General features: G+C 29.3%; 2 protein-coding genes across 2 annotated transcripts; both read left to right on the top strand.

Annotated features, from left to right (window-relative positions):
* Positions 1-1,241: 1,241 nt before the first annotated feature.
* On the top strand, positions 1,242-3,246 carry Phum_PHUM299660 (micronuclear linker histone polyprotein MIC LH, putative; the record flags this gene model as incomplete). The annotated part of the gene is made up of 5 exons (XM_002427123.1): positions 1,242-1,463; positions 1,542-2,280; positions 2,323-2,682; positions 2,806-3,019; positions 3,090-3,246. The coding sequence occupies 5 exons, from the start codon at positions 1,242-1,244 to the stop codon at positions 3,244-3,246; spliced, it is 1,692 nt and encodes a 563-aa protein (XP_002427168.1).
* A 1,398-nt stretch (positions 3,247-4,644) lies between these two features.
* Positions 4,645-8,627, top strand: Phum_PHUM299650 (rap GTPase-activating protein, putative; the record flags this gene model as incomplete). Its single annotated transcript, XM_002427122.1, has 14 exons — positions 4,645-4,720; positions 4,852-5,055; positions 5,155-5,419; positions 5,578-5,665; positions 5,846-5,990; positions 6,072-6,618; positions 6,691-6,927; positions 7,008-7,163; positions 7,245-7,390; positions 7,471-7,589; positions 7,682-7,864; positions 7,953-8,099; positions 8,181-8,375; positions 8,454-8,627. The coding sequence occupies 14 exons, from the start codon at positions 4,645-4,647 to the stop codon at positions 8,625-8,627; spliced, it is 2,682 nt and encodes an 893-aa protein (XP_002427167.1).
* Positions 8,628-11,739: the final 3,112 nt, after the last annotated feature.

The raw sequence follows: 11,739 nt of genomic DNA, 5'->3' as shown, positions 1-11,739 counted from the left end.
CTCGGTCGATTATTTTAATCAAATTATTATTATTATTACGTTATTTATACGTATCGTCGTCTCATGTCGAAAAAAAATAATAATAATAATAATAAAAAAAGGTTTTACGTCTTACGTGATTATTATACCTTTGTGATTTATACGTCACGATTCATTTAACTTCCGGTTTTTTTTTTACGACCCTGATACCTTTAAAACACTTGGAGAAAATTATTAATTATTAGTGACGTATAAAACGTTGCGTCGAATGTTTATGTTTTTTTTTTTGTAAACTTTGACCTCTCGTACCTGAAAACGACGACAGACGAAGAAATTATTATTATTATTATTATTTACCAAAAGGAAAACAAACATTTTTAAGTCGATTATTAAAAACATAAAATGTTATAAATATTTAAATTTTCTTTTCTTTTTTATTTTGTTTAGTTTTTGTTTTGTTTTGTTTTATTTCCGGCATGATTTTCCTTTTTTTTTTTTTTTTAGTAAATTAAAAATATCAATTAAAATTTTATAATATAAAAAAAAAAAATAAGTATTTTTAAAAAACAGAAATAAAATTATTTTCCCTTAAAGGAAAATAATAATAATGATATTAAACGGAAAAACAGAAGCTTTTAATGAAATAAAACAAAACAATTTTATAAAACATCGTTTTTTTTTTCTCGAGGCAACAGGTGGATTTAAGAGAAACTGGATTCATTTCAATTTATTTATAGAAAAGATCTTTCATTTTTTTTTTCCTCCTTCATCTTCTGCTTCTTTTATACATTAAAAAAGAAATCAATGAATTTACCTTGAGGAAAAATTTAGAAAAAAAAAAAAAATTTAAAAATAATTTACTTGAGTTTTGAGAGGTCAAATGTAGGGGGGGGGGTTGAGCTGGGGTCAAATACAGTTTCAATACTTAATTGACAGGAAACTTTGAATGTTGAATAAACTTATTATTATTATCGATAAAAGTCATTATTCCCAAATATTTTTTTTATATATTAGGAATTCGTTATATTCTGTTGTTATTATTATTATTATTAATATTTCCCTTCTTTTGTTAGGGAGAGGGGTTTAAATGTTAATGATAATATAATATAAATTTAATGATTATCTCCAACTTTTAATTTCGATATAAAATGATTAATCATTTACATTTAATTAAAACTTCATTTCCGATTTCATTGTTTTTTTTTTTAAGATAAATTATCTTTCAAAAACGTTCAGCTCTTTTCTTTTTTAATCTTAGAACAATGACAGCGATTTGCTTTGTGTGCAATCTTCCCATTCTTTCTCATCAAGTGGGATTAGTTTGGCAAGGAGGAAATGGATGGGACGATTTGGTACGAGAACAAATGGAAGAAAGTACTCTTCGACAGAGATTGGGAGCAGGAAGAAGAGATTCCGCTGCTCAGATAACGAGCATAAGTCCACCTACGGAGGCTCAAGAAACGTCTCCTCCTCATTCGGTAGCCGTACGTGATTAATATTGAAAGACATTTAAAAACGGGTATAATTCGTAACAGTTGAATATTGATATATTATTTGTATAGGTTCGTCGGAGGAGAAGTTCATTAGCCCAATTGACAGATATTCTCAGAGAATGGGGAGGATCGACAACTCGATCGAGTCTTCGCGGTAGCAAACAAGCTCAATTATGTCGGAGAGAAACATTAGCGGATTTGGCTAAAAGTTTGCCATGGGGTAGAGGTACTACAACCGAATCTTCGTCTGTGAAAAAAAGGCGAGAAAGCTCTGCAGATTCGGGAATAAAAAGCGTTTCGACTAAAAGAAGAGATTCATCGACAACGGCCATTTCGGATTTTCGATCTGATATAGCGAGACTGTGGGGCTCGCGGAGAGAATCGACTATAGAAAATGGAAATCTTTCGAGATCTGATACGATTCGTCGCGGAAGTGGAGAATCTGGAAAAAGTCCAAGAAATTCCAACGCTAACTCGAGAAGAGGTTCCGGCGAATCGGGGAAAAACAGAAGAGACAGCATGACATCATCGTCAATTACCACGCCACCAAAATTTCAAAAGCAACATTCTTGCAGGCATCACAAGCGAAAGGCATCGAAAGCTGAATTTGAAGCCAAATATTACAGAGCAGAACAAAGACCTAGTACTTCTTCGACGGCAAGCGATTCTGCTTCTGCTCCGACAACAACGACCGATACCAGCCCCCAGATCTTACCTCCTCCAACTATTATAACCAGTTCTGTGACATCTCAATCAATATCCCCAAAAGCTGTTTCTCCCGTTTTACCCTCTATAACTCCACCTCCGAGTGATAGGCAAATCAGCAGTGCCGCGACGAGTCCCGTCAGAGCCTCACCGACATCATTGTTTTCGACAAGAAGAGATTCTACAACCCAGGTTTATCATAAAAACCGAAGGGATTCTCGGTCACCTGATGGAAGGGCTAGAGACCCGAAAAAATTTCCAAAATTACCGAGACAAAGCACCGCAATAGACGAATCTTTGCCGCCTCCCGCTTCCAGAAGAGAATCCCAACCTACTTTATCTTTGGATCCCAGTGGAGAAGACAGCAGTGGAAGAAAAGCTCGCCGCGATAGTTTATCTCCTGATTCCGCCAGCTGTGGCCGAAGTAGACGAGAATCAAGAAGTCGTTTGTCACCAGATCGTTCCGCTGAAAGAGATATATCGCCCGTGGCTCGAACAAGAAGAGGTATTTTTTTTCAAAAATAGTAAAAATCTAATGAATATAATTTTTAAAATTAAAAAAAAAACAATTATTTGTAATATGCATTACTAGGAAGATTAAGAAGACAATCCACTTCAATTGCCGGAGGGTACAAAATTACAGGCACAAGTACCCAGCCTTCGAGATCCCCCGATAGTTCGAGTACTTGTTCTTCGAGGGATCCATCTCCCTGCACAAGAGGACCGACGCCGTCTCAACCTCCTCCAACACATGCCCCAGCAATAAGAAGACAAAGTACGACCGAAGAAATACTTATTGCTCGCGGCTTTCGAAGACAATCTACCACGGAAGAAATGATTAGGTATGCATAATAATTATTTTTTTTTCTTTTAATCCGTTCAAAAAAATTTATTATTAATCTTATTTTTAAGGTGCCGAAATTTTCGAAGACAATCATTGAGATCAGACGAATGTAACAGGTCAAGAGGTCGCAGAGATTCTTGCGCCCAAATAACTGATGGAACATTTGCATCCATGACCGTTGAAACTTCGAGTACATTTTTTGACATAAGTACTCAAACAGGTTAGAAATTATTTTTAATTTTAAATTTTATTTTCTTGTGCAATTTTGCTATGCGAAAAATATTTTTATCACATAATTATTATTATTATTATTACGATCATTCACTTTTCACGCACAATATATTAGGAGGTCTTTTCTAAGTGTAATCGCTTTCCATTACTCGTTTCAGCTTTTAACTCTATTATTATTATTATTAACACTATCATTATCGTAACATAATAGTGAATATTATGAAAATAATTTTAAAATAACATGTTATTTTATTAACAACCGTTAACACGTTTTTTTTTTTTTTTTTTTTTTTTATCAAAATACAAACGATTTCATATAATTTAAATAATGCATACATTTTATTAAGAAAAAAAAAAAAATTGTGCTTTTGCGTAATGTAGGAATGATAAAACAATCGGTCGGTCGGTTTGTGTTGCCATCATGTAATACATCCGTGGAAAAAATGAAAACGAAAGGAAAAAAAATTTTCCTAAAAGAGGGCGTTTATAAATCTCACACAAAAGTCTCAAGTTTCTACGTTTAATTTTATAGAAGTGAGGTTATTGAATTTTTTTTTCTTTTTTTAATAAGGTGTTTGTTTTTCATTACATGTACCTAAATTTTTTTTTATCATCAGGGTTTCACGTCCACGTGTATACCGTGTAGATAAATTTAATTACTGGTAAATGAATTAATATTCGGTTATAATTACTTAGATCCCATATTTGATTCTATTTTGATTAATAAAAACAGTAAATATCGAAGAGGAGTAGAAAAGAAAAATAATAATAATAATTGTAAAGGGTTTTATTTGAGGGGCATGTAACAAATAATTTTCGTTTGAGATAAATTTTTTTTTTTTTTTTTAATAAAAACCTTATCATCATTAATAAAATAATCGAGTGATAAAAAAAAAAAACTATGCGAATGTAACAAGTAATAATAATAATAATAATAATTGTAAAGGTAAATATTACAGGTGTCTTTTTTTTTGGGAGGAGGAAGGGGGGGGGGTAAATCCCGATGATTTTAAATGAATGATTAATTGTAATTGTTGTGTTTTAGAGCCTTCACTTTTATATGATAATAATCATTATCACGAAGAATGCCTCCGTTGCAATTCCTGCGGTCTCAATTTGACGGGGCCCAACCAAAAAAGAGCTCGACGTTTCAAAAATCATATTCTTTGCGATTTACACTTTGCTGACGTGGCTCTTATGGAGTGTTCGGATTTCATGCAACAACTGCGATCTTTTAAACCCCAGAGTTTGGGTTGTGCTGTCGCAAGGAGAAAATCTTCGACCACGCTCATATTTCCACTTCCGCCTCAAGCTTGTTCCGGTAAATATTTAAAAAAATATTTTTCTTATCCATTGTTTTTTTATTTTTATAGAAGATGGAATTTTTATAGAATGGAATTGCTTTCATCTGCTCACTTTAAGGTTGAGCATCAAGCTTCGGCTTTCTCGTTTGGTGTTCTACCTTACAGTGAGAAAATGAAAGTTGACCTTCATTAAAAACAGTTTAGTCTGCTTAAAAGTTAATCATAATTTAATTAATTTTTTAAATAAAATTCCATCGATTGATTTTAAAATTTAATTTTTTTTTTGCACGTATAGATGAATTTTGTGAAGAATTTCCGCACAATCTAATACCGACTCCAGGATACTGGATAGAATGTTCGAGACAAAAAATAAATACGGATACTATTTGGGATGAAAGTGAATCCGATCAAGAAGTACACGAAGAAGATGAAGAAGAAGAAGAAACAGATTCTGGAATTCCTTTGGATAAACAAAAAAATGATGGAAAAGAAGAACAAGGTTTTTGTAATTATTTGAAATATATATACCCTTCCCCCCTCTCTCCCCCCCACATATTTTGATAATGAATTATTATTAAAACATGATTTTATTTTTCAGCTCAAAGAGACAGATCGAGAAATCGTGAACTTTGTTTATTAGAGGATGACGAAGAAGATGAAAGCACACCTTTTAAAAAAAAAACTGCAATTGAAGAACAATGGGAGAGAAATCAGGGATTTGAATTGACTTCCGTTGAACAAGAAACTTATGAAAAATATTTTTACGGTACGGAGCATTGGAATTATTTTACTAACGATGAAGATTTGGGACCGGTTATTCTCAGCATAAAACAGGAAACGATTAACGGAAGAGATCAGTTTCGGTTAGTTAACGATTAATTTATTTTCATTTTCCACGTTTCCGTTTCCTTTATCATCTTTAACTCTTTAATATCTCTAAGACTAAAATTAAACCATTTTATAACGGATTTTCTTTTTACGCTTATCACGATAAATTTTTTCTTGTTTCAAATATATAAAGGATTTTGGTAAGAGCCATCAGCTATACAATCCACGGACTTATACCAGCATCATGTGTGTTTGCCGATCGATATAACAGAGAAGAAGTTGTCAGATCGTTAGGAAAAGAAGTTAATATAAATCCTCCATTGACTCTTGGTCAACTTCCTGACACTCCCGAAGAATTATTAAAATTAGATCAAGTGAGTTATAATAATAATCTTTATGATGAATGACACTTGAATTTAAAATCATAAATAATTTAATTTTTTTTTAACACAAAAAAAAAGGTTTTCATAAAATCTGAATTGAAAGTCGGAGTGCTTTACGTGAAAGAAGGACAGTACACAGAAGAAGTCATTTTGGATAATAATGATAATAGTCCTTTGTTCGAAGAATTCCTTCAAATTTTAGGAGACAGAGTTAGGTTAAAAGGTATTAAATACTTTTACTCATTTTTATGCAAATCCAGGAAAACTTTCTCATATAACAATTTTTTAAAAATTTTATTTTCAGGATTTGACAAGTACAAGGGAGGCCTTGATACCGTTCATGATTTAACAGGCTTGTATTCCATTTACACCAATTGGAGGTCAATTGAAATTATGTTTCACGTTTCAACTCAGCTTCCTTACGAAAAACACGATCCGCAAAAGCTTCAGAGAAAACGTCACATCGGAAATGATATCGTGTGCGTTGTGTTTCTCGAAGCGGACAACACGTCATTCTCACCCAGCTGCATAAAAAGTCATTTCCTTCACACATTTATATTAATAAGAACTTCACCGAAAATAAAAAGAAAGCCTACTCGTTATGAAGTCAGCGTTGTAACAAGAGATGAAGTTGGAGCCTTTAAGCCTTACTTGTGGGAACAAAGCGTTTTCGACAAAGGACCTTTATTTCGAGAATGGCTCCTAACAAAAATTGTAAACGGTGAAAGAGCCAGTTATTCGGCTCCAAAATTTGCAAGAATGCAAGAGAGAACGAGAAGTCAAATGCTCGAAGATATAGTCGCTAATTTAGCCAATCACGCAGAGACCGGTCAAATTCCCAAGCCTTACAGGTGAGTAATACTAATTATTTATATTTAATTTTGTAAATAATAATAATAATAATTTTTTTTGTTAAATTTAAGGCGGGGTTCTTGGCGACCCATTGGACACATGCGTCCAAGTAGTCCACTATTAGATTCGGTTCGGGACAATTTCGAAGATTACGATTCACTCGCCAAAGATTTCACAAAAGTTTTTCTTAATAGTGAGACAAACATTTCAATTAATTCTAACCTTTTTGACGTAACCTTCCTAGTCGGACAATCTAAGCAAAAGACGAAGTTTATCGGTGTTCGGGCTATTTTAGGTGTTCGAAGCAGGTTAGTAGAAGAGTAAATTTAGTTTTAAATGTTTAAACAACAGCCAAAATAAATCGGAAAATTTTCTTTTCGATATAAAGAGTATTTCAAGAAATGCTCTACGGAATCCAGACTGGTTTCGGATCACCTCAAGTGCCAGTTGCTGAATTGTTGGCACGTGCCGTTCCTACATTACATTCGCCGCAAAAAACAAAAAGCAGCAACTTTTTACAAGTTCCAGATATAGAATCACCCAGGTAAAAAATGATTCATTTTTTAAAAAAAAAATATTAACATAAAAAAAAATATTTTTTAATTTACGCGGGTTTTATTTAAAGGCCGAAAAGTGTTCCTAGTTCTCCGATGGTGAAACGAGCCTTTTCAAGACTTGGAACTATAACTGCCGGTTGGGGAAGATCAATTCGAAAACAACATTCTCATTTATCCGCGGAAGACAAGAAAAAATGGTCTTCTTCGCAAGATTGTTCGAGTAAGTATTCACCACATAAGGAAAGAAAAGGATTCGAAAGAAGTAAAATAATTAAAAATGATATTTAAAATTAGATAAAGACACCAAAGACAAAGAAAAAGAAAAAGGAAACATTCCTCAGCTGGCTGTGCCTAGATTATCTGTTTGTGCGGACGCTCAAAAAGTAGATCGTGCAAAACTCGCCCAAACGGAAGTAAGTTACAAAAAAAAAAAAAAAATTCCCGTAAATTTTCCGAACACCCTTCATAAATGTTTGATTTAAAAATTTTTTTTTTTTTTTTTTAGTTTTCAATCATTGAATTCGATCCGGACACGTTTAGAACTCTTTTAGATTATCTTCACACCGGATCCTGTCCTTTGACGTGTACAAACATTCCCGGATTGATATGTGCTGCTGAACATTACGATTTACCCGAACTTTTACAGGCTTGCTTTCATCATGCAAAACAATTTTTAAGAATAGACGTGGTAATTATATCAGTCATTTATTTAATGAAGGAAAAAAAAGGGAAAAAAAGGGAATTTTCTTCAATTGAATTTTTTTTTTTTTTTTAAGGTTTGCACAATGCTTTGTTCCCTGGAAAATTATTACTGGAGATACACTTCAGCATCCGAATTGGTCAATATGATATTAGCCTTTGTCGAAACTAGAGCGCATCAATTATTTCAAGCATCTGATTTTTTAACACTCAGTGAATCCATGGTCGGTATATATAATAATAATAATAATATGAAATTCCCATCCTCATTTTGTTTTGTTAACACTCGTAATTATCGTCACCAGGTTCAAATGGTCATGTGTAGAAATTTAGAGGTGCCTGAAGTAAGAAAATTCGAAGCCATGCTAGCTTGGGCAAAAAATAAAATAAGAACTAAAACGTCGAGCAAAGTCGATGCGAGATTGGAATTTAAATGCATAATGGAAAGGCTCGCGAGAGATTTGAAATTGTACAGGATCACACCTCAAGAACTCATCAAGGTATATACAAATCGCGTATGACTCATCAAGGTACGTTTAAAAAAAAATTTTTTTTTTCTTTAAATTTTCCGATTTCAGATCGTTCTCCCGAGCAAAGCAATCAAAAACGAAAGAATATTGGAAACGTTAATGTTTCAAGCGAATTCAGGTATGTATAGAATACAGGATAGTTACATAATAGAATGTCAACAAAGACTTCAAAAACAAGAAAGTAAACTTTCCGAATGGGAAAGTTTCGATTACGGATTCTAAACAAAAAAAAAAAAAAATTAATTCTTGAGTGCGCATGCGCACTCGCCCGCGCGTTATCAGTATAATTAATTAATTATAAAAGTGCCTACCGCAAGTAAATTATTTAAATAATTAATTAACTGTTAATATTTTATTTAATTTTATTTTTTTGATGAATCTATTTAAAACAAATGAAATAATAATAATAATAATAATAATAATAATAATAATAATAATAATAATAATCGCGTAGATTTTTATTCGAATGCGTTTAAAAAAAAAAAAAAAATTTCTAAAGACTATTAATTAAAAAACTCCTTAAACTTTTCCGGCATTTTTTTTTTTTATTGTTGACTTTTTGAAAAAATTATTATTATTATTATTATTATCATTATTATGATTATCATTATTATTATTATCATTATTATTATTATTATTATCATTATTATTAAACTGCGAACGGACGGAATTTTTATTAAAAAAGAAAATTTAGTGCCAAATATGTGCTTCAAATTTATTTTTTATCCGGAAACACGGACACATACATAAATAATTAATAATTTTTTATTTATTTATTTATTTATCGAAATTATTAAAACCGTGGGAAAAAATTAAAGACGATAATAATAATAATAATAATGATATTGTTTTATTTTATTAGCGGTAGCCATTTTTATTTATTTATTAATCTCGACGTATAAATATAATATATATATTATTATTATTATTATCATCATGGTGAATTTCTTATCATCACTAAATGGTTAATAATAATAATAATAATAATAATAATGTTGATGAGTGTTTAAAAAAAAACTTAAAATTAATGAAAATTTTTTTTGTTTGTTTTGTATATATGTAAATGTATTTTATCGAGAGAAAACACACACACACACACGTGTCCCCTCCCCCTCCCCCTCCCCCTATATATATGTGTGTGTGTGTATAATAGTCACAAATCACACCACGTGTTTAGTTAAACCTTTTTCGCCTTTGCTGTTAATATCAGCAAACACTAAGTGTCTTATTGTACAACTGTGTATAAATCATACATTATATATTTATTTAATAATATAAATAAATAAATAAAAAGAGAAAGAAAATATGCTCTACACCGTACAAAAAAAAATATTAATTAACTTTTTTTACTATCAATGATTTGTTTTCTTTTAAATTTTATAATATATATATATATATTTCGTTGACTAAAAGTATAACAAATAAAGGAAAGAAAGAAAGATGAATTATGTAATAATAATAATAATAATAATAATTACAAAAAATATAATGATGATGATAATTTATATTTTTTGTATATCTCTTTCTCTATCTCTCTCTATCTGTCTCACTCTTTCTTTCTCTCTCTATCTCTCTGTGTCTTATCATTAATTCTTGTTTATAATGAAAAAAAAATTATAATTTAGTATTAAAATGTTATCACATATGAGAAATTTATTATTATTATTATTATTATTTTGATTGATTTTTCTTATTAATTATACTTAAGTGTATGATTTTGTTTTTCGGCTCAAGTGTATTTGGTTTTGTTTGTTTTAAATGTAGTATTGCATGCATAAAAGTCAATAATAAATAAATAAATAAATTAATTAATTAATTAATTGATGACAAAAAAGTTTTTATTTATAATTGTACGATAGATTATATATTGTGTGTTGAATTTAAATAAGCCGACATTTTGTGTGAAAATGCTAAATATAAATCAATATAATTATTTAATATTTTAATGTTATTTATATTTATTATTTATACTTTTAAGTATAGTGATAGATTATTTAATTAACGATTACCTATTAAGTTTTAAATTTAAATGATTTTTTTTTTTAATATGAAATATTTAAATTTTCTTACTTGTAATTTCGACAACAAGATGGTTGACCGTTGAAATAACTTTAATTAAATTTTTTACTTTTACAAACAAACACAAAAATAATCACTTAAAAGGTTTTGAATTTAAAAAAAAAAAAAAAAAACAATTTTTGTACGTCTAACAATTACGTCGAATAATTTTAAAATGTCCGTTGAGATTTTTTAGCGCCAAAAACATTGTTGCCAACAATTACATAATAAAAAAGTAAAACCAACCAAATAATATTATTAATGGTTTATCATTTGAAAGTTATAATAATGTTTATTTTATTGATGTAATTGATGACACAGTCGATGGTAAAATTTATATTCTCGCTTTTTATAAATAATATTTTATTTATAATTATATATTTTATTTAAAAATACTTTTAAATATTTATAATCTGTCAATGAAAATTACAATTAGGGAAAATTGTTTATCCAATGAATATATCGCAGTTATTGCGTTTCTCACATTTTATATTTACTAAAAGGCCGTGAAATAAAATGAAGTAATTGTGTGTGTGTTGTTTACAAATTAATAAATTTATGATTAATTAAATTTATTATTATCGTTAAAAAAAAAAACTTATTTAAACTATTTTTAAATTAATAATAATTTATATTTTTAGTGTAAGTGATTGTTTGTATCATGATTTTCTAAAATTGAAATGTATTGTTAAAAAATTTTTTCTACTTAAACGAATGCATGAATTTATTGTGCGTTTTTTTTCTTTTTCGATTTACTAAAATTTAAACAATCATATTTAATATTTTTTATAGTAAAAAGGCAAAATCAATGTCTTGTCGGTTTTTTTTTTTTTTTTTTACGTTTTATATTTTCTATTAACTAATATAATCGAGTTAATATTTTTTTTTAATGATACGCCATTTTGATATAGAGTAAATACTGTGTATGTATATGTTTTTATAAAGTATTTTTAAGCCTTTTCATCACATGTAAACCAGGCATTTATTGTAAAAAAAAGAAAATGTATTAACCATTATTAATGTAATGCTTTAAATTTTAATTTTTGTTAAAATATGTTTTTATTAGTTTTTTTATAAAAAAAAAAAAAATATTACTAAACCAACTCAAACTAAAAATATAAAAAAAAAAAGTTAAATGCTTCAATTGTGTTACATATGCAGTACATAAAAAATGTAAGTTTTTTTAAAAAAATGTATTATTATTATTATTATTTAAAGGAAATAATAAAATTTAATATAATTAAATTTTTATTACAGTTTGAGAAAATATTACAAC

The sequence above is a fragment of the Pediculus humanus genome, genomic scaffold, assembly GCF_000006295.1.
Source record: "Pediculus humanus corporis 1103172107682 genomic scaffold, whole genome shotgun sequence".
Lineage (NCBI taxonomy): Eukaryota > Metazoa > Arthropoda > Insecta > Psocodea > Pediculidae > Pediculus > Pediculus humanus.
The sequence above is the reverse complement of the archived record's forward strand: the minus strand, read 5'-3'. Positions and strand labels throughout refer to the sequence as shown.